This window comes from Parasteatoda tepidariorum, chromosome 10, assembly GCF_043381705.1.
Source record: "Parasteatoda tepidariorum isolate YZ-2023 chromosome 10, CAS_Ptep_4.0, whole genome shotgun sequence".
In the NCBI taxonomy this organism is placed as follows: Eukaryota; Metazoa; Arthropoda; class Arachnida; order Araneae; family Theridiidae; genus Parasteatoda; species Parasteatoda tepidariorum.
In genome coordinates, this window is record NC_092213.1 from 55,293,009 (window position 1) to 55,317,472 (window position 24,464).

The following is a 24,464-nucleotide window of genomic DNA, read 5'->3' on the forward strand; positions in this document are numbered from 1 at the left end:
TATATTTTAAAACTTATTTATGAGCTATTACAAAATAATTTTACAACATCTATTAATGTTAATAAATGTTTAAAATTAGTAATAAAAACTTAATATAACTACTTACAGTAAAACTTAATTAGAAAACAACAAATTATAAAAATGTATAGTTCACAGTTCATTTTAAAGCTTTAATTACGTAGTTTAATAATTGAAACAAAGTATAAAATTTAAACTTAACAACTAATAATTCACACATAAATCAGATTCTGAGCAGAATTTTTTTTCCTTAACATTCTTTCTTCAAATGGTAAACAGATGTCACTATATACAAACGTAGCTGTACACTTAAAGTCTGGTGATACTCTTCTGCACAGAAAATCTGAAACAATATCAATCCTTAATTGATGCATTTTTTCAAACACTTATCATTTACAACTCATATACAGATAAAGAATCTGTATTATCCCACAGAATAAATAGATGAAGGCACAATCTGAAAGCACAAGTTACAAAATAGCACTACAATCGATATCATGTATGGTCACATGAAACATACAATGATATGATGCAGCAATACAACTCTGTAAGTAGTTAGTTCATAAATAATCGTAAATTTAAAGATAACAATCAATTTAAGATAACAACAGCTAATCAAGAAATTCTTTTCATCACATAGCTAGGGGAAAAAACACTGTAAAAATTTTTTTTTGTTATAGAATTAAGATTCCAGTTATGTGGGATAAATATAAAGATTTTTAATAAGGTTAAAAGTATTTAATATTTTTTTAAAATATACGATAACAATAAATATGGAGAAAAATTATTCTTAAGATGAAAATATGGTTACAATAAGGCTTGTAATCTTTTCACATAAACTCTCAGACAAACAATAAATTGTCATAATTAAATATATCTATTAAAAAAAAAGTTTCTATTATAACTGAAACAAGTTGCAAATGTTGTCAATAATGCAATATAAAATAAAACACGATATATTTATAGATAATTATTATAAATAAAAATTATTAGAATAATAAAAAAAAGGTATAATCATCAGTTGTAAAAGCAGAACTAACAACTTAAAGAGTTACAACGACTCGAAACAGGTAGCTTACAGCTGATTCATGCCACCGTCCGGTTCTCCTTTGGCGACTGCATCCAAAATTTCATTGACAAATGTAGCTGTGTTACCAGCAACTCTACGTGGTTCTGGAAAAAAAATTTACAATTCAAAAAACCACAAAATTAAAAAAAAAGTAAATATTTTTTTATTTTTTACATAATGAAAGAGTAGTTAAAACAAACATAAAATATAAGAAAATAATGTAAAATACAGATAAGAACCCTAAAACATTTTAACTGATTTTTTAGGTTTGCTTTCGAGTTTTATTCATTTAATTCTCTCTCTACATTATAACTCTTGTTTTCTCTTCTCTGGTATAGAAAGTTTTAAAAAAATATTCACTGATGTAAAGTACAAGTAACTAAAAGGTATTACCTCGTACATATTTTCACTGGTTTATGTACATGCAAAGATTAATAGAGTGAATTTCGATGAAAAATTACAATACAGAGTATGTGTAATGCCCTTGATTAATTTAGCAGCAAAAACACTAAATGTAACACAAAATCAAAAAATGTCCCATTCCATTAAATAGATTGTGGACTGGGAGACCACTAAAAATATATCTTGTGGTGGTTCAAGTCAAATTTTAGTGATCCCGAACCAATGGACTATCGTTTTTCAAATCTACAATAAAATAGATGGAAAATAAAACTAATTTTGATGTTGATAAAATACATACCATTTGCAGCCAAAAATGTTACAAGCTTTTTGGAACAGTTTGAAAGTTTCTTTTCATGAAGGTTCTCAATTTTAAAAGAAAGAAGTTCTTTTGTATCCACCAAAATGTCAAGCAATTTTTCTACAAAAAATAAAAGTTTTAGTATTTAAGTAATATAGTAAAAGGGAATAAAACACAGGCTAATTCAGCTTTAGCGACCATACAATAATTTGAAAGTAAATAAAGAATACCTCTTGTTTTGGGTAGCATTTACATTTTAAAAACTCATAGTTGAAAGAGTTAATTGTGAATATTTATTTTTCAATTATTAATATTTGAAATAACTTAAGTTTTTTATTCGCGACCTTTGGCTGAGTCAAAGAATATATACATAGGGAAGAAAAGCTACCTTCGATAGACCTAATGTAAACCGATCCACCAAAACCTGGTGCATTGTTGATTTGTTTTGCATTTTTGCACTTTTTATAAACAGTACTGTTTTATTAATTAAGATGTTTCTTTGATAACACATTTATATAATCTATGTTGATTAAATATGGTAGACATTTTGAGATAGATAGAAAGAATGAAATGGCGGTTGGCGGGGAAGCATACATTCAGAGTTATCCAAAAACCAGTTAAAAGGTGACGTATCTCCTCTGTCACTTTGCTTCTTATGCATATGTGCTGGAGCTTAGTAAATATGACTGATTTGCTATATCTGAGTATGTTGGTTCCTGTAAGCTATTTTTCTGATATAGTATATAGCATCGAGGGATTCCCTGTGTTAGTTCCACAATCGAAGAGCTTGACTTCTTCTTCCTATATTCTTCGGCTGAGTGGTAGAATTTCGCGGTCTTAACTTAACGCGGTCTAACTTAATCTTTCATCCCTTTAGTGGGGTTGATAAAATGAGTACCAAGCATGCTTCGGGACTAAAAACTGGGGGTTTCTAGGCCCGGCTGACCACCAAACTGGAACATCAACTCCTGCACCTCACAGCCCAAAGAACAAGAAAACTGGGTTGGGCATAGTTTGCCTTGGCCCTCCATGGGCAGTTGCGCCACTGAATTTATTATTCTTTCAGGAAATACTTGGTTCATAGTGCTAATTCCTTTTATTACTGATTTTGTGCTAAAATGTATATAAAGCTCTGTTATTACGAGCACACCTTGATATTTTACCTATAAAAAAAAACATCAAAGTACTAAATACCTGACGATAGCCCTTTACCTTAAAAAACTTTACTGTAGGGAATGCCTGGTATTGGCTCAACATTGAATTAAGAAATACTCGGTTATTTTTCTTTACGTGGGTTGAACATTGAGGTTGGAAATAACTAGTAATAGCCATTTACTTTAAACACTGATATAGAGAATACCTAGAGATGGCCCATTACCTTAAAAAACATTGATGTAAAGAATACTTGGCTTGGTTGTTATTGATATAAGTTTTACTGAATACTGTACAATCTCCTTTTACCTTAAAAAAGCAGTTTAGAGAATACTGGGCAAGTGTATGCCGAGTATTCGAGTAATGACCCATTCATCCCTATTGGATTATCGTCCCATTTATTTCGGTCATTATTGATAACACAGCCATTACTAAAATTTATGCCTTTCTTTTTAAAGGAAATGAAATAAAATATGAAACTATTACTTTCATTAACAAAATTACTCTCAAATAAGATAAATAAAAATAAATATATTAATTAAAATTAATGGTGGAAATTTAACTATTAACGAAAATGGGAATACTCACTGTGTTCTCGTTGAAGACCATATAATTTAATCTTGTTTGCTTCATGTTGAGCTTTCTTTTTTAACCGACATACCCTAAAATTATAGACAACAAATTCAGTAAATAAATTTACATGTTTAGAATTCTATTTTTGTGTAGCATAAGTGTAAATTTATTTGAAAGAGAGAGAGAGAAAGAGAGATCAAAATATCTATTTTAAGATATTTCACAAAAATAAAATTTATAGTAGCATCAATTTTAATTCGCCATTAGACTTAATTTCTGCCTTAAGTGAAAGGGCTTAACATTTTTACACAAATATAGACATAGAAGAATTATAACAATGTAGTGCAAATGAAATAAAGTTAGAGAACTAAAGAGTGTTATTTTTGAAAGTTACACCACCCACTGTAAAAGGGTTATTTTTAAACAAAAATATCAACTATACATACAATACTGAGGATATAAAAAATGAAAAATTTTTGATTGTAGAACATGAAAGGTACTTTTAGTGCAGTTATGAAAACATGTTGGCCATTTCTCTTAATCTACAAAGAAAGTAATCTGAAATATTTTTACTAAAATAGGGATAAAATTCAGCATTTTCATGATGTCTAAGAATATATGTTAATTCCATTTTATAAAAGAGTTTAATTGATACCCGTAGTTTTAATATTGTAATTTGTTAACAGTTAAGTGTTAACAAAAAATTTTATAACTGCAAATTTGGGTGAAGTATTGATTACATTGATTTCTCCTGATAATCCCTTACCCAGTAGAGTGAAAGGGGGGATAAAGGGGGCAACAGCCCCAAGCATTCAATAAAAGGACTATCCAATTAACAACTGACATCAATAAATTTTAACAGCTATTATTTTTATTATGAAATTAATTTTTTAAAAAGTAAATAGTTGACACAAGCAAGATATTTTATAAAGAAGCAATGAAGACTGGTAAAAACTTTTCATAATGTGGTTTTAGATCACAACACAACACTGTAAAGTTTATTTGAATTTATTAAAAAATTTAAAATATTTTATATGAAATAATAAAATTTCACTACAGAATAGTTTCTGCTTTTGTTTATATAAAAATAGATTTAGACTTCTATAAATATTTTTAGTGTTTTCCCCTGCCCCCTTTTTAGAGCATTGCACTCCTTTTTTCAAGCCATCCCATCCAGAAGATCTTCAATTTAAATTTAACTAAGTTCTACAACCAAAAGTTAAGTCATCAGCACACATGTAAATAGTATAGTAATAAAAAATTACCTTGATGCCAGTTTGTTTTTTTCCTTTCGAGAAAGAGGTTTTCCATGTCCAGTTCCTTCTGGATTAGTGTTATAGATCAACTTGTTCAACTTTTTCAACTCAAGTCCAATATTGTACAGTTTTCGTGGATCAGGAGTCAGGTCATTCCCATCTCCACGTCGAGCTTTACCAGAATGTTTGACAGGAAGAGCACACTCCTCAGAGAAGACTGGATCAAAAGCGTCATGCAAGATATGAGGATCCGTAGATTCAAGACGAGGGAGAACATTCTGTGTTTTGGCACCTCGCGATTGAAGGTTATATTGCCAAAAGTATCTGTGTTTGCGAGGTTGGCATGATTTTTCTTCTTTTGAAGGCCAACTGGTAGAGAGTTCTTCACTATCATACTGATAAACATCTGAAAAAATATGGAATTTAGCTGTGAAAACAGGATTTAAGAAGTATGAAAATTGCCCAAATTATAAGTGAACATGAGTGACAGTATCAGAAGTACTACCTTCAAGAGATTAAGTAAGAATTGTTCAACGCAGATTGCATAAATAAACAGATTAAAATGTTCGCATGAAAGTTTCTAAAGTGAATGTAAAGTCGTGCCAAGATGAATGCACCCAGAAAAAAATAATGCATAGTCATGGAAATTTTACAGGCGGAGAATAAATGCAACATCGACATATATCATCATATGGTTGCTATTAATGGTGAATGGTGGTTGTTAAGGGCTATTAACAAATGGTGTAAAAGTTTTCAGGAATGGTGTACATAAAACTGCAAAGAGCCATAAAGCAAATGCCATGTTCACCTCTAAAACCAATGCATCTGCGAATGAAATAATAAGTTGTATATTAAAGTAGTGATTTCGGCAGAACTTAGCTCGAATGAAGAAATGGTGCAATCTATCATCTTTCCACTATCTACCATTAAAATCGCATTATTTCTGGTTGTTCTGTTCTGAACCCATCCTTTTAATCTGCAAAACACTTGAACCTTGAACTATGGTGCTGCTAACGCTACTCCGATTTCTGATGTTGGCACACAAGTGTCCACTTTTCATGTGTATAACCTTTAAATCATTTTAAAAAATGAGGATATTTAAAACTAGAATGACTGATTTAATAACATATAAAGGAACAGATGGACAAGGATGTAAAAAATTAATAAATACAATTGGAAAAAAAGATATAGTCATCAGCAGATGACTATATCATGAAAACATAGCCAAATTTTTGCTCTGAAAAATATTAAGTATTTTGTCGGTTAAAAAATAATTCAGGTTCGCGAATCGTCGTGGTGGCTCAGGGGATAAGAGCATTTGCCTTCCAATGATGTGAGCCGGGTTCGAATCCCAGAGAAGACAGGTCGATACGAATTTCGCATTCGGCTCGAACCGACCATGGTGATGAAGTAAAATATCCTCAAAGGTAGATGAATCATGAGTTAGAGTCCCCTTGCCGGCAGGCTAACTGTTGGATGTTTTCCTCTCCATGTAACGCAAATGCGGGTTAGTTCTATCAAAAAGTCCTCCACAAAGGTAAATTTGTCCTGATACTCGATCTAGGAGTTCTCTTGTCTTCTGTGTTAGGTTCAAAATGACAAGGCTAAGGAGTTGAACATTGGTAGTCGTAAACCCAAAATTGGGTGAGCTTTTCAACGACGATTATAAAATAAAATTAAGGTACGCATACTTATATTTTTCACTATTATGTTAAGTTTTTCTCTAAGTTAATTTAAGTTCAAGTTTTCTCTGTTAAGTTAATTTAAGTTCAAGTATACACTATCCTACAATAGTTGATGAGAAACTGGCATTAAACAGAGAGCAAAAAANAAAAAAAAAAAAAAAAAAAAGTGTTTTTTGAACAGCAGAAAATATTGCAATTATAACTTGTCTCGCTTTATTTTGATGTCTATATGCAATATTTTCATAAATTTTCGTAAGCCTAGCTTAATTATTTATAAAGATACAGACTTCTATATAAAAACTAAATTTTTTTTTGTCTTAGTTTTTTTTTGCTATAACTTTTAAAATATTATATAAAATTTTTTTAAAAAATGGTACAGATTTTAATTAATAACAAAATTAAAATTTGAAAAGCGTTTGTTCAAAATTGGACAAGTTATGAGCATTTTCATAGTGCACATGAAAGATAAAATTTAAAAAAAAAAAAAAAAATATATTCCCATAATTTTGTAAAGAATCGTATTTGATAAGTAATTAAAAAAGTTAAATTTGAAAATAACTTCTAAACTGTTAGGCTTATCGACCGAGGATTGATTTTATTCGATACATTAGGTAACACATAAAAGTTATTAATGAAGGCTAAGAAATGATAATGATTTGGTTTCTGTATCTTCAAAACTTGGAAAAACTAAGTAAGTATCTTTAATAAAAGAGATTTATAAATTTATTTACTTATTACTTTCACAAAAGATATAAGGGAATGTAAAAATATTAAAAAGGATAATGCTAAAATTATTCATAAAAACTTAATTATCTTATCATTTTTTTTTTACTATCTACTAGTTTTAAGTTTACAGTTCGGCGCCAAAAATATTTTTTCAGACGACTCTCAGATTTATCCCCCTCCCTCATACAAAGGCATTATTATTTTGACATTCCAAATTCCAATGACAAATATACAATTCAATTCCTGCAATTAAATACCTTATTGCTATTGATAAACACAAGCGGCATGACCTTGAAAGCCATTTTAAGATTCTTATACACTTAATTCGGCTGTTAGCCTTTTCTACTTGGGATACTGGTAATGCTGGTTTAAAAGGGACCTTGAGAGTTCATAGGAGCTTTCTTGATATGCATGCATAATTTTAAGAAGAAAAAAATATACATAAATCTACATCTTTGTCTGGTTTCATCAAATAAGGTGAATCAAATGCAAAAATTAGCATAAAAAATATTCTTTTTAAAACCAAACGATAAGTAACTTGTCGCCATTTGAATCCTAAAGAGATTAATCACGCTCGATTCATCCTTCATTTAAATAGTCTGACCTAATTTTAAGAAGAACAAGTAAATATAAACATTGTAACATTGAAATAAAAGTTGACACATTAAAAAAAAAAAGCAATAACAAACTGTAATTTGAATATTTCGAGTGTATATCATTTATTACAGCGATTTTGTAAACAGATTAGCCCTTAAACGCAGATGGGAACATCAGTGTCCCATTTGTATTTTTTTTTTTCCTGAAGTATTTTTTTTCCCCAATTACAAGCAAAAATATATTTTGACATTTTTTAATTATAAAAAACAGTATAGTAAAAAAAAAAATTTTTGTTAGGTTAAAAAGTATCTGTTATTATAAGAAAAGTATCTGAAGTTTTCCCCCCCCCCTCAATATTTTAAGTAAAACAGCTTAGTTAAAACACTATTAAGAACTGTTAAAATATCATAAATTAAATTAATAATATTACAAATCACATATTGAATTTATATTTAAAAACAGCATATACTAATTTTTCTAATGAAATGCGGATAAGCTTGAATAATCAAATCGACTCTTAATTAACGAGATATTAATTTTAAAATTTTATATAAAATTTAAAATAATCATAAGAAAATTATTACCTTCCTCTATTATCTATTCTAATTATTATTATAAGAAAATAATTACCCTTATTAAAATAACCATAAGAAAATTATTACCTTCTTCTATCACCTATTCTAATTATTATTATAAGAAAATAATTACCCTTATTAAAATAATCATAAGAAAATTATTACCTTCTTCTATTAACCATTCTAATTATTATTATAAGAAAATAATTACAGTTATTAAAATAATCATAAGAAAATTATCACTGTCTTCTATTACCTATTCTAATTATTATTATAAGAAAATAATTACCACCCTTATTAAATTAATCATAAGAAAATAATTACCTTCTTCTATTACCTATTCTAATTATTATTTTAAGAAAATAATTACCCTTATTAAAATAATCATAAGAACATTATTACCTTCTTCTATTACCTATTCCAATTATTATTATAAGAAAATAATTACTCTTATTTAAAATAACCATAAGAAAATTATTACCTTCTTCTATTACTCATTCTAATTATTATTATAAGAAAATTATTACCTTCTTCTATTACCAATTCTAATTATTATTATAAGAAAATTGTTACCTTCTTCTATTACCTATTCTAATTATTATTGTAAGAAAATAATTACCCTTATTAAAATAATCACAAGAAAATTATTACCTTCTTCTATTACCTATTCTAATTATTATTATAAGAAAATAATTACCCTTATTAAATTAATCATAAGAAAATTATTACCTTCATCAGATGAAAAGTCGTCCTCTTCATCCCGCTCTTCATCTTCATCGTCAAAGAAACTACCACTTTCATCGTCGTTGGAAAGGGACAATGAAGAGAATCCACTCAGAGATCTTTCAGTGACACTTCTCTGTCCCGGCGAATGAGACGGTGGTTCAGTCTTAATTTTTGCAAAATAGGTCGCCATCGTCACATCAGGAGGAGCTGAAGACGAAAGCAGATTGCTTTCCTGAAGCCTGCTGCTTTGCGCAGCAATCAAAGGAGAGGTCGGAGCACGAGGCCTAGGAGATATTTGATGTTTGGTTTCCACAGACTGAGCTCTCGAGGACAAAAATGTTTCAGTGGCTGGACTATTCTGTGGGCATACAAGGAACTTTTCTTCGTAAGGAGGGCTCAGAAACTGTGGGCTCGTAATTAATCTTGAAGAAACCGGACAACTGGATGACATTTGGGGTTGTACATTAGGTTTGATATCGATAAATCCACTTGGGATGTAATTGATACCACTAGAGAAGGAACTATTGGCGATACTACTGCTGACAGGTGAAGCCACAAAGTGGCTTTCAACGTTCGCAAAAGATTTAGACATACTGTCAGTAGATAATAACTGAAATGGACTATCCTCAGACATAAAATTGTTGTTGACAGGGAATTCGAAAGCTGTGTCCCCGCATGAATTCAATTCAGCGAGGGTTGGATCGAATTCTTTACCCGGGAATTCGTCATCTCTTGACATATCGTCCTCATTCATGTATTCCGGTAAGGTTGGCATTGTGCTGTCCATCTGCATATCGGTTGAACCAGATGGACCGCACGCATCGAAGTCCGTATGAGAATAAAAATTCTCACCATCCCAGAATGAGAATGATTCTAAAGGATCATAATCGTCCATTGGCACTTGCTCAGAAACTAACGGGTTCATTTGCCCTTGAAAATAGGCAGGCAAAGGTATGGCTTGAATAAATTCATATTCGCTGGGTACAGCAGCCACTTCTTGCTTGATGGTGGTGCCCAAAATTTTATTTGCTTGCTGTTGATCCGACTGTTGGACGCCAAGGCTCTGAGAGCTTGGTACGAGCTCTGAACTACTGCTGGCTGGTGCCCAAGTCTCCATCATAGCTGTAGCTAATTCAGCGATCTGGCTTAAGTCCATGCCACTTAGGGGTGAATCTACTGAAAAGAAATACAATGAAAGAACTATTAAAGATACAATGGTATTTAAAAAAACAGCTTTATTTTAGATATCATTAGACGTTTAGATTGAGTGATGGAGGGCATTAAACATTTTATGGATAACATAAATACATTATTCAATAAAATTTCTATTGAATAGTCAAGTGTGATAGAAGCAAAAAATGAATTTCTGGCAGAATAATTGATTGAGCAAAAAGTAAATAAATAAATCGGTAACTGCGTTTTTAATTGAAGCGGTTTATGTTAACAGGGGGTAAGTAAAAGTTTTGCGAAAATAAGTTTTTTGTTGGTTTTGTAATATTCATCACCGATTATCAAATACCGAGTAATTTTCTAGACAGTCTTAAGAAGAGAATCCAACCATTTGGAAGCAATTAAAAGAATCTTTCCACAATTGACACAGATTTTTGGTTTTTATCGAAATTGATAATTTGTAACATAACCACTTTTAACATTGACCGCTTCAATTATTTATATTTATTTCTCATTAAATCATTAAAAAAATTATTATCGTCTTATAGTTAGCATTCTCATTGGACAGTAAAATCACACGATATGATTATTACTAAAGAAAATTCCAGTTATCTTTGGTTGTAATCCGCATACAAAAAATAAAAATGATAACGTTAATTAACATTCGATTATCCCTTATTTAAAGGTACTTAAGAATTTAAAACACAAGTTTGTGAATGAAGTTGCAATGGTAAACGGGCAAAATTATTAATTAATTTTATTAACAGTACCAAATCTGTGTTAATACACAGATTATAAAAAAATTGTAATATTTTAATTTGATATTTTTTAAATTTGATGTAACAATCTATATCAAATACGTCATAAGACATACATGACAAGTAGAGTCCTTTATATCTCCGAATCAGATCTTTATATCTCCGAATGATGAAAAACTATCTTCGAGCTCCATATAATAATTTATAAACAAAAGAAATGATCGTAGTATTTGTAATTCAAAATTTATATCTCTATGTTTGATCGAAAGCCAAATATCCGTTCTACTCGGTCAATCTGTGGAACACTAGAACAGCATGCACACAGCATTTATATTTGGAAAGTTTTTTATCTGCGGAACACTATAACACTATGCACACAGCATTTATATTTACAAAGTTTTTTATCTGCGGAACACTAGAACAGCATGCACACAGCATTTATATTTACAAAGTTTTTTATCTGAGGAACACTAGAACACCATGCACACAGCATTTATATTTACAAAATTTTTTATCTGCAGAACACTAGAACAGCTTGCACACAGCATTTATATTTACAAAGCTTTTTTATCTGCGGAACACTAGAGCAGCATGCACACAGCATTTATATTTACAAAGTTTTTTTATCTACGGAACACTAGAACAGCTTGCACACAGCATTTATATTTACAAAGTTTTTTTTATCTGCGGAACACTAGAACAGCATACATTGTTGTTGTTGTTGTTAATTTACGTCGCACTAGAGCTGCACAATGGGCTATTGGCGACGGTCTGGGAAACATCCCGGAGGATGATCCGAAGACATGCCATCACAATTTTGATCCTCTGCGGAGGGGATGGCACCCCCGCTTTGGTAGCCCGACGACCTGCGCGCGAAGTCGAGCACTTTACGGTAGCACAGTTTAACGAGGACCAATACCGCACACCCTCGGTCCCTACGCAGACTGATCCAAGTGGTCACCCACCCGCACACTGACCGTAGCCAGTGATGCTTGACTTCAGTGATCTGCTGGGAACCGTGTCTTAACGATCAGTCCACTGCGGGACAGAACAGCATACATACAGCATTTATATTTACAAAGTTCTTTTTAACGTTTTATACTAAATTGTTTCACAGGTGAATTTTATCTTTGCTATTTATGTGTAAAATTGTTTGATACATCAGTACTATTTAATTTTATCATATAATTTATATGTAGCTTGAAACTTTAAAATAAATAACATAAAAAGGTCATTTTTCTCAATTTTAAAATTAATTATAATATAAATAAATCTATTAAAATGTAATTGTTTTGAACTAATTGTGATGCTACATATGGAATAATTTTAAATTAATGTTCAATTTCGCTTCATTAGTCTTAAATTAAATAATACTTGTACATACAAAACTTCTAAATAATATGCTTGTCTACCAAAAAAAAAATCGTTTATTATGATTTTTTTAAAATCTGCGTTCATTTAATTCACAGTTAAAAAATAAATTATATTCTATATAATTTTTTAAGAAATATATGTTTTAAAACTAAGTTTATTCTTCAATTCCACAAGTGCAGCCATTTCTTTCAATAATTAGTTCTTATGAATTAAGACCACACTAGCATGTTTTGCTGAAGTACTATGTTGGACAAAAATTAATCTGATTATTACAAAATATGTTATTGAATTGAAGCAATTTTACAATACACATTTCGCAATGGATTTATCCCATGGAATAATTACTACATATAATAATTTATTTCTCATCTACTATTTTTTAAAAGCTTATAATACTTCAAAACACCAATTAGAACATTTTAAAGGGAAAAGATTTTCTTCCTTCTTAGTAATTTACAAGATGAATATTTTTTTTAAAGTAGCTCAATTTCTTTTCTTACGAAATGATACATTTTAATTGCGTAATATACGTGAATGGAGTACACTGTATTTTATTTTTAAACAAAAAGAGGCTCGTTCAAGGACCGAAAAGCTGAATATTTTGTATTCTACCTGAGGGCAAACGACTATTCATTGCAGTACCAGAAAATAACATATGAAAGCACTGACAAAAGTAGTTAAAGAAGAGAAACTATCCTCTGAGTACTATAACAAAAACCTAACATTTCCATGTCACAGAATTAAGAGAAACACTATAGTATTAATATTTTATAACCGTCGTTGAACAGTCTAATCAATTTTGGGTATACGACTACTAATGTTCTGCTCTGTTGTCTTTTAGTCCAATCCAGAAGACAAGGGAACGCCTGGATCAAGTGACTGGTGATGGTATTGGGAGAAATTTGCCTTCGTAGAGGACTTTTTGATGGAACTAATCCGCATTTGCATTACGATATGTGCATTATGATAAATGGCGATATAAGTTGATAATTAAAAATTGAGTTCTACGTTTTTCGCATAACAAAAATAAAATTATTTCAATTTTTTTTAAAAATTTAATGAAAAACGTGTTTAAAATTTTTTATTGCACATATAGTATTATCTTTCTTCTAGTTTCGTTTAGTTCAGAGCCTGTTTGTTTACGTTGAATAGTGGTCAAAACTTCGATTGGCGATGAACTTTGCTTGCGCAATTTAAGAAACAATCATAACTTGTATTGGCTTTAGGCACAGTGCGGCAGTTGAAATTTAAGTAATCTAGCTAATCGGAAAAAAGGGATGTTCTTGGCAACAAAAATAAGCAAATTACCTTAACCCAGTGGTTCCCAATTTTTTTTCGAGTTTTTTTTTCCGCAAAACTCAAGAAAAGAATTAATAACACATTTATTAGCCACTGTGAATATGCTAAGAAAAATTTTTTTAAAAAAAATAATACTTTTCAAACATTTATAGTGAAAAATGAAATTTATTAATTTCTTCATCAATAAGAGCCTTAAAATTAGGTTTTATATTAAGCAATTGAATCTATGTGTCTGCAGCGGCTTTTTTTCTAGCAGTTTTTGGCGTATACGTAAATCAAGTAGAAAAAATAAGCTAAATAATGGTTTTTTAAAAAAAGATTTCTTTTAAACTGTCTGAATCGTAATAAGAGAAAAATAATTCTTTATTTATCAGTTTTGTTATTTTATTCTGAATATTAATTTTCAATGGAGATATTTACGCATGAATAAGAAGAGAAATAATTATGGATTTTTTCTTTTTTAACTTTTGTCATTTCTTGTTTTATTGAATAATTTTATGAAACTAACCAAAACATTATATAAATTAGAGTAGCCTATTAAAGGTTTAAAAAAAATTGGTTGAAATAAAAAGCCGTAACTCACCGTACCGCTGTCTTAACCCTATTAAGGTCTTATGCAATATTTGATGACCCCTTAGGTTGAAAAAAAAAAGAACCATAGTAAAATCCGTACCTACTTATATATAAATAAACTAAACAAGCAAAAAAAAAAAATTAATAAATAAATAAAGTCACTTTCATTTATCTTTATTCAACATTTTTGCTTGAACACATACACGCGATAAAGAAAAGAAACCAATATAAATTTTATCACAACGATCACGATATGATGAACAAAGTATTTTTTTAAAAAGGATATCATTAAAAAACTTTTAATCTCATAAGAGAATTTTTGATACGAACAATTTAAATAGACATTTTGCGAGGAAAAAAAAAACAAACGATTCATGGTGCATCATAAAAAAGAAGACAATTTTTCAAAACTAGTACAAAAAAGAGTACACCTTTACCGCTAAGGGAATTGAAATATGATAATAACTTATGCGATGACAGTATTGGAAATAAAAACAAAAGTTTTCTTTTACGAACGAAATCGAGGAAAAAACCCCGTCACGCACCACAATAGCATACCGATACACACTCGCCTTGGAAACAAATGGTTATTCATTATACGGAGTTGTTGACATCACCAGTTGTGACTGGGAAGCACCATCAGATATTCTATTTTTGGATTATTTCATTTAACTGGAAAAATAGTTGTGTTACTTTTAAACTTACAGTGGTTAAAACCAAATCATGAAAAGTTGCCAAAAAAGTTTTTTAAAAAAAAGTCCGCGGGTTGTCGAGTTTTTACATTTCGATTTTGAAACTTGTAATCACTTTCTTGCTTTCTACGTTAGAAGTGAAATTAGTTACAAGATTGTGACACTAAGAGAGAGTTGTGTAAATTCATTTTGTTAATTAGTAATTGATGGAGTTAGCCGACATTTTGTATTTTATATTTCTCAGAAAACGTATTAGAAATAACGGCAATATTAAATTTAGCAACCGCAAAAAATAGTNGAGGTCGTGGGTTCGATCCTCGCCGGCCGAAGACTCCCCGTGTAGTAAATGGTGACTGATGCACGTTAAATCTGTCGAGTCGCTAAGTCCTTCATGTTCCCATAACAAATCAATACCTCTTGGGGTACTGATCCAGGAGTTTCCTTGTCTTCTGGATTGGTTCAAAATTACAAGGCTACGAAGTTGAATATTGGTAGTCGTAAACCCAAAATTGGGTCGGCTGTTCAACGACGGTTATAAAATCAAATAGATGTGATAAAGGAGCCGTGGCGGTTCAGGGGATAGAGCGTTCGTCTTTCAATGAGGTGAACCGGGTTCGAATTCCGGCGATGGCTGTTCGGTACCAATTCCGCACTCGGCTCGCACTGACCACATTGTTACGTAAAATATCCTCAGTGGCAGACGAATCATAGGTTAGAGTCACCCTTACCGTCAGGCTAATTGTGGGAGGATTTCGTGGTTTTCCTCTCCATGTAACGTAAATGCGGGTTAGTTCCGTCAAAAAGTCGTCCTCGAAGTCAAATTTCTCACAATACTTGATCCAGGAGTTCCATTGTCTTCTGGATTGGGTTCAAAATTACAAGACTGAGGAACTTAACACTAGTAGTCGTCTTAACACTAGTAAAATTAGGTCGGATGTTCAACTACGATTATAAAATAAAATAGATGTGATGAAATAAAAATAATAACGTAACTTACCTACACTATCTATTGTAATTTGTTTAACGTTAAACACTAAATCCAACGTTGTTCACAAACGCAGACTATCCACAGAAAATATATATCACCCAGCGAGTATGAAAATATTGAAATGTCCACAAGTTACAGCACATTTACAAAAACCAAACAAATCCCGGAGGTTTTTGCGAACATTAACCATGAAGTTGGTCGCTCCCATGATCTCCTAATACTAAATCGATATTTTAGACACCACAGCAAGAGGGGCACACAGATCCTACCAAATCCTCAAAGAACTATCACCCAAACATTATTTGAAATGGTGAACCAATTTTTCAAAGATTAATTTTGATGATTACGCTAAGTACATTCCAGATAAGACCAAAACCAACCAATGTGTTATCAGATTCAAGGCTAAATAGACATTTCAATGAAAGTGAATTATTTCGTCACATATCCGCAATAATACTTAAAAGAATCCATTACACATTGATAGCTTGTGTCTGAGTGTTATCATCTATCACGTGAGCAGGTATTTACAATAATGCTGTCTCGTTCGTGGAAGGTTTTTGTGTACAAATATCGAAGTACAAATTTCCCTTCCTCATCTGGAAAAACGCTTTCCATGCCAGATATTTTCTTATCAATTATTCCAGTTATTTATTTATCGTTTGCACTCAAGAGAAAAAGAGCATATGATTCGAACACAATGACAACTCAAACGATTTGAACAATAACTGTTCCACAAGATTGTGGGCGCCGTTGGCGGGGGGCACGGTGGGTACACTTCCACTTTAACCTTTCAGCCAAATAATAAAATTTTTCGCGAATTGTCATCAAAGTAAATTCTTTTCTGTTAAAAACAGGAAAAAGATAAAATAATTCATCTTTTATTTGCAGGTACATATTTAGAACATTTAAGAATTTTTTTTCTACTGTGACTGTGCAATTTAATTTCGTCCCTCTCAAAAATAGGGCCCCCGCGATGCCCATGCAAACGATACAATATAAATGTTAGAGACTTAATGTTAATGAATTCTAACTATAAACTCCAAAATAATTTTAATTAATTATTTTACTAACATGAATTTTGACTTTTTTGCGTGATAATTCTTTTTAAACGGTAATAATTACAGTAAAACATTTAAAATAATTCCACTCAAAGAAAAAACTTTTAATAAATATTGATTAGTTTTTATTATTTTATTTAATAATAGTCGAAAAAATTTTGAACTGTAAGGTATACACTTTTTTCTTACATCATTTTAAAGAATGTAATTTTACATAGCAAAATACAAAATTTGAGCGAAATCGGTTGCATTATCTTTGTGTCAACGAATTTTATAAATATGTGCAAAATTTTTTCAATTCACTTAAAAAGTTCTCGAGATATAGCGAAATACGCAAAAAATAAATTTAACATTAAGGAGACCAAACTTAGGACCGTTCTCTTTTTATTGGGACTATATTTCCCAGATTGAGGTTACCCCTATATTTTAAGGGTCAGTAATCCGAATCTGTCAACAACAAAAAAGAGGTATGTTTTTTCAGAGAAAATACATTGTGTCTAATTTTGTAATTTTTAAGGAAAAAAAAAACAAAAATCCTAGAGCATAAGGATTTGAATCCTAGAGCATAAAGACCCGATCATTAAATCAGAAGTTATTCAGTGTGGTCTTTTTTGGAGCTTTGTACATTTTAGTTATAATTTAATTTATAAATATATAAAAGTGGCAATTACGGAACTACCTATAAAAGCTATTTACATAGGAAAATTAAAGGAATATAATTTTAGCTTCATTTACTGGGGAATTTTAAAAATATTAAGTTTTCAGTCAAATGTGTGTTAATTTAAATCCAGGTGTAAGAGTAGTTTTCTTAGGGCTATTTTTTTCCATCCATTATAGGGCTATTTTTTTCCATCTAGGTTATGTTAAAAAAATTTTGGGATTGAGATTTTTTTATGAAAAGAAATTCATAGCTTAGTATATAAAATTTGTTTAATTTTTAAGACTAATTTTTTGGTTTAAATATTGATGAGAATATTTAAATTTTACTCACTGTAAAGAATTGACCATAAACTTGAACTTCTATTCCCATAAATATCCGAATTTATAAATTGTGAGTTTATAACTACGCATAAACTTGATGAGAAATGATCAAATGAAAGAACGCGTGAAGGACAACAGAAATAGAAGCTAGTATTGACCTCACCTCTTGACCCCCCGCAAACCTTTACTGATACCCACGTTCGTATTATCTGAAGTTATAAACAGATGGTCATACAAATTATAGGTGAGAAAAAAAAAGATAAAAATACAATACAATACAAATTTTTGAATCAAAAATACGTCTAGTAATAGTCTTAAAGCCAAAATAGCAAATAACATAGAATTCAAATTTTAAAAAAATATCTGAAAACAGAGTTTTGTGCAGAATAATATAATTCGTTAGATACAAACTCAAATAGCAAATTAAACCTAAAAAGTTAAAGGGGCCCACTACAAGCAGAAATAGTACATGGTTGAAATAAATAAAAGGCAAATAAAAAATTTTGTAAAAGTTTTACATAAATTACTCTCATAAATACAAATTCTTCTCATAAATAAATTTTTTCCATCTTTTGATGTTTAACATTACCATTAAATACTTTTAACAGCATTTTTATTTACTTATCTAAAATATATGCATTCATACTAGATAAAAACTGAGAATTGAAATAAATTTGAATTTTATAAGAAAACGCAAGAATATGTAAAACACTTGGTTTCGGCTATTAAACAGATCCTATTTGATCAGGTTATCACTATAGATTTCGAAGTCACGTGGCTTGCAACGTGAAATGAGTTTCACAATCAGTTTAATAGCAAAAGAAGATGCATGACAAAGAAGAAGAAAGAAAAAAAAAATCAGTCCATGAAAGATAAACAAGTATTAAGCCTTTAATAATCGATGTAACATTTTCTAGAACAAAATATAAATATATTCTTTTGATTCTTATAAAAGGGTTTTAAATAATTATTATTATTCGTATGTTAATAAAAAATTAAAACTTGCCACAAATAGTGCACAAATAGAATTAAAATAAACTATCTCTATTAAAAAGTTGCAAGCGTGTGTGTTCAACTTTATGTTACGCTTTAGACTTAGAAGAGCGGTTTCCAATTTTTATCGGTTTCTTTGTAGCCCGGTTAACCGTGGGAGGCTTTCCTCTCCGTGTTTTTATTTTATAACCGTCGTTGACCAGCCGACTCAATTTTATGGGTTTACGACTACTAATGTTCACCTCCGTAGCCTTGTAATTTTAAACCCAATTCAGAAGACAAGAGAACTCCTGGATCGAGTATTGGGAGAAATTTGCCTTCGTGGAGGATTTTTAGATGGAGCTAACCCACATTTGCGTTACATGAAGAGGAAGACCACGAGAATCTTCCACGGTTAACCTGACGGCAAGGGGATTCTAACCCATGATCCGTCTACCACTGAGGATATTTCACGTCAGCAATCTGGTCGGTGCAAACCGGATGCGGAATTGCCTCCTCTAAAGCAAACAGGGTTAGTTCTATCACAAAGACTACCGAGTTGAACATTGATAATCGTAAACTTAGTATTGGCTCGGCTGTTCAACGCAGATTATAAAATAAAATAAAGTGATTGACCTTCTGTTGGCGAAACCTCGACTTTATAAATAATCAAAGTTTATTAGCAACTGTAAATATAATAACCAAAGGAAGAAAAAAAAGACTGCTTAATATTTAATGCGAAGAAAAAAATATTTCCATCGTTTTATCAATTATCTTAAAATTAGGTTATATGTTCAGGTTCATGTTATAGGTTATATGTTCAATTCACGGGTCCTGAATGACACATGAATTTGTTTTTAGGTACATGCACGAAGGTGAAAATGAATAAAGTAAGCCGAATTATGGTTTTCAAGAAAGAACTGTTACAGGGTTGGCAAATATTTGACAAATGACGGTTTTTACCGGTTTATACCATGGTTTTTACCGTCATGTCAAAAACCCCTCTGTCAAAAACTGTAAAAAACCCATAGTTTTGAGAAAACTGTATTTTAATTTGAGTTTAACTGCTTAGGATTTAAAATTAATTCATTTTTGGGCAATAAAATTAGAAAAAAAGTTGCTAAAAGATATTTAAGAACAGATTTTTGCATTTTCCCAACATGATTATATCATATCATACTATTTGAAGTAAAATATTAGGATACTAAACAAAATTTTCAAGCCTCATTTTGTTTGGCATATTACATAACTGAAGAATGTCAAGTTATTCCTGACTTAGAGTTTGTTAGTAGTTACAAGTTTTGAAAGTTTTGTTTAGCTTATTTCTAATATTTAAGAAATGCCAAATTTTAAATTCTTCTCTTTAGTTCTTGAATTTATTAATAGTTCCAAGTTTTTTTGTTTGTTTGTTTATTTCTGACAATTAAGAAGTGCAAAATTTTTAATCCTTTGCAAATCAAGCTATAATGATAAAAGTTAAGTATCACTATTTTCAATAAGTATATTACAATATTTCTGTATGAATGTATATCCTTCTATAAGAATACATGTATATAGTCGCAAAATCAATAGCAATTGTTTACAACATTCATTTATAAAGGCAAAAATAATAAAAATAATATATTGTCCACTATATGCCATATTTTAACGAAAACAGTAGGTTTTTGACAGTTTTTACCGGTAAAAACACGGTTTTTACCACTGTCATGTCAAAAACCAGTTTTTGACGGCAAAAACCCAACCCTGAACTGTTATAAACGTTTAGAATAGTTATTATATTGAAACATAATTCTTTATTCTTGAATTATGTTATTTCAATTTGGACTGAAAATTTCTTTGAAAAAAACTGATGAAAATTTTTAAAAATGCATATCCTTTTAATAATTAAATCACTATATATTGAGCTGTTTGAAGTTACCCTCTGAAAATGAGAGAATTCAAATATGTAAACAAAATAAAAATCAAATGTTTATATTGTAATCGTTAGACCACAAATGTCCAATTATTACTTTTTTTAAACACCCTTATTTTAGTTATAATCATAAAAATAAGGGTTGGGGAATAATCCCAGAAAATAAGGAAAATAAAAAGATTCACATTTCTGACAACAAATAACCGCCTTTTAAGTTTTTATTTTATTTTTACCATTCTTATTTTAGCCATAATTTTAAAAATAAGGCTAGAAGGAATCGTGAAGTTAGCCCCTGAAAATGAGGAAACCCCTCCCCGTGATCTTGGGCCACTAGTCATAAAGGCTTGTTTAATAATTGATCAGAAGTGGTCAAATGTATCGAAAGTCTTGCTGCCTTGTACAATTTTGTTTGTAATATAAATTTTTAAATTTTCTTGTTTGTTTTCTACTTACTTCTGTAAAGCCTCATGCTATACTTTGTGGTGCATGAGGAGTTTTCAATCATTTAAATATAAAAAATGGGAGAATACAGCGATTACGGTCCTGATGTTGTTTATAAACTGATTTATATAGTACTATTACAAGTAGCATGTAGTACGATTGCAATAATTTATACTGCTATTGCTATTAATAAAATTTACCACAGCTATTATTTACTATTTTAATAAAAAAAAATATCAAATTTCTTTACTAAGCAATATTTCTACCATTTTTTCACTAAGATCGCTGAATGGCCAACAACAGTAAATTTATCCATGGTTTAATACGTTAAGCATACCCAGAAAAATTCCCCAAATAATGATATAATTTTAATGTAATTAAAATAAAATATGACGTCATTTATTAAAAAATATTTCATTCCTTCACTTATGAACTGATATTTATGCATAGTCACTATTTTTAAATAATGATAAAAATACAAGAATATTCCCTCAAAAATGAAATATTTAGCATTTTTCTTTTTGCTATTTCCCAAGAGTGAAAAGTTAATTAAAAAGTTTTTTTTTAAAAAAAAATAATAAAGTAGCAAATAATAATAATAAAAATAACACGACTCCCGAATTTTTTTTTAACATGTTGTATATTAAATATTAATTTTTGTTCTGAATCATCACTGAAAAAAAACCTTGAAAAAAAAACCCGAATGTTTACCTTTTACTCTTTAATGCTCCAAAGGGGTCAAAAAAAAATTATTAAGAAAAAAATTAAGTAGCTGACAGTGGGGGATAGAAGAGTTGTTAAAAGTAGTAAGAATCAAAAAAGAGCAAGAATCCAGAATATACATATATATATATATATATATAATATTTCATGGCTGCATGTTAACTATTAATTTTTATTCATAGTCATTAAAAAAATCCTTGTAAAAACGAAGCATTTAATTTTTATTATTGCTTCTCAAGACGGAAATAATTAGATCAAAAAAATGATAAATAAATCGAGAAAGTACAGTAAAGGCAAAAATATATTGTACTGAACACAAGAAATTAATTATATTTACATAAAAAAAAAAATAATTTAAAACTATACAAATATATCCCCACAAAAAAACGAGCAATTGGCTTTTTTTTTATAAATCTTTTTCAAGGCGTGAAAATTAGATTAAAAAAAAAAAATTACAAATAAATTATGTAACTGATCGTCGGGAAACGGAGAGCTGTTACAACCTTGATAAACAACTAAAAGGTAAAAATGTTCCAAAACCATCCTTCCAATCTCTGAACGTCCTTGACTGGTGTGATGCATGCATAAGTCAGCTGACATATAAAGGACGTACCAGTAGTTCCACTCGCTTGGATTGATGCCAAAAGACAGACGCCTAAATGAGCTTCTCTCTCTCTGTTTACAGTTACATAACACTAGCAACTGATAAAAACAAAAAAACAAAAAATGTCTTCGGACAAAGAAAGCGAAAAATAAATAATCAGAAAAAAAAATTTCGATGAGAAACTTATACCTACAAACAAACTCGTGAGGAACCAAAGAGTAGGCCACACATACATTTTTTTTATCAACAGGTCCAAGGGTTGAAACTCTGTTTGTTAAAAGTTACTAAAAATAAACAGATTATTCTAAATGAATGTGCAGGACATAAACAAGGAACTAAGAGTGTTAAATCTTTTCCCGCCTTTCAGTGATAAGAAATCATTTAGCGCCATTTTGTTTTGGAACATTAATTTAAAAAATATTCAACGGGGGTTATAGCAGCGGTTCTAAATCTTTTTCAGCAATGAAATTCTTAAGAATCGAAACATTTCTTACAGGAGCCTGACATTTAAAAAAATGTTCGTTCACAAGTGTGAATCCAATAAGCAAGTTGCGCAGAAAAAAAAGGAGAAAAAAAATACTACAAAATGATTTTGAAACATTTTCTGTGAAGAATGATTTTCTTTCATTGCTTTATCAATAACAGTCTAAAAAAGCGGGTTCTGTGTTAGGCTATTCGCAAATCTGCAGCGAATTTTAGTTTACTAATTTTTGGCGTATGTATCAATAAATTGAATTAAATAAAATATGAATTATGGTTTTTGAAAAAGAACTGTAACAAGTTGTAAGAATTGTTATCAGAGAAAAAATAGTTCTTCATGCGCGAATTGGGTAATTTTATTTTGAGTTATAAAGTTCTATAAGAAATACTACTGTAAACATTTGTAAATGCATATAGCTTTAGTAATTTAATCAATATATGGTTATTGAAACTATTTAGTAAAATTTGCCTTTTTTTATTGACATTTAATTTAAATAATTCCATAAGAATAACCACAATAATAAATAAAAAAATCAATTATTGGCTGGATACAAACCTATAACAAGTTCAAAAAATCACTAATAGTTTTTTTTTTTTTTAAAAAAGTGCTAAACGATATGAAATTAAGATAATGAAGATTAAGCGATATGAAAATACACTTGCATTTTAATTCCAACAATGGTCCTAACGTAAATCTTATGGAAAATAGCTTTCCTCATATCAAAAATAGCCTTCCTCGGTAAAAAGGCTTGAGTACAGTTTAAAACAGTAATAACTATAGTAGATCAAAATTTAGTGAGGATCGGTTGAGAATTGCGAAATTTTACCCGGGACATACAAATAAACAGACCAACTTTAAACAAGCTGAAATAGTTTTATCGAATACATTTGAGGCCTCACATGTCATTAAACGTGACATAAAAATCCAGAATAAAACGAGACAGAATAATCGCGAATCAAACTATTTCTGTGATACAACTCGTTTGAAAAGAAATAAAATAGCTACAAAAAAATTATAATAATAAACAAACCAAACAATATAACTATTTTCGTTTCTTATCTTTTTTGTTAAAATTAAATAATTAACATGAAAATACCGTAATAGCTTAAATCTTAAGCTGATGGCACTCTAAGATATATGGATCATTTTTGTATATTAAAAATCATATCATGTGATTGTTTGGTCCAATGAGAACAAGATGCGGTTAGGTGACATTTATATTTTTATGATGTATAAAGAAACAATGTTTCTGAAAATTACAATTCAATTCTGCAACATTTATTGCTTAACCAACAAATGACGACATGATGATGTGAACAGATAGTCACGAATTTAAATATACACAGCAGAACTATTTAACA

General features: G+C 30.0%; 1 protein-coding gene across 8 annotated transcripts in view; it reads right to left on the reverse strand.

Annotated features, from left to right (window-relative positions):
• The window catches only part of LOC107448272 (repressed by TOR), a 31,722-nt gene continuing 7,258 nt past the window's right edge, over positions 1–24,464 (reverse strand). For 2 of the 8 annotated variants that reach the window (XM_043049828.2, XM_016063409.3), the window contains exons 2-7: positions 9,081–10,250; positions 4,778–5,174; positions 3,528–3,601; positions 1,788–1,907; positions 1,098–1,191; positions 153–361 (exon numbers count right to left, since the gene is read on the reverse strand). In XM_043049828.2, the coding sequence (XP_042905762.1) occupies positions 328–361; positions 1,098–1,191; positions 1,788–1,907; positions 3,528–3,601; positions 4,778–5,174; positions 9,081–10,233 (1,872 nt within the window). In that variant the 5' untranslated portion in view covers positions 10,234–10,250 and the 3' untranslated portion in view covers positions 153–327. Of the gene's footprint in view, positions 362–1,058; positions 1,192–1,787; positions 1,908–3,527; positions 3,602–4,777; positions 5,175–9,080; positions 10,254–15,940; positions 16,381–24,464 lie in introns of those variants that run through there. The other 6 variants (XM_016063411.3, XM_016063413.3, XM_016063412.3 and 3 more) reach the window with 6 other exon arrangements.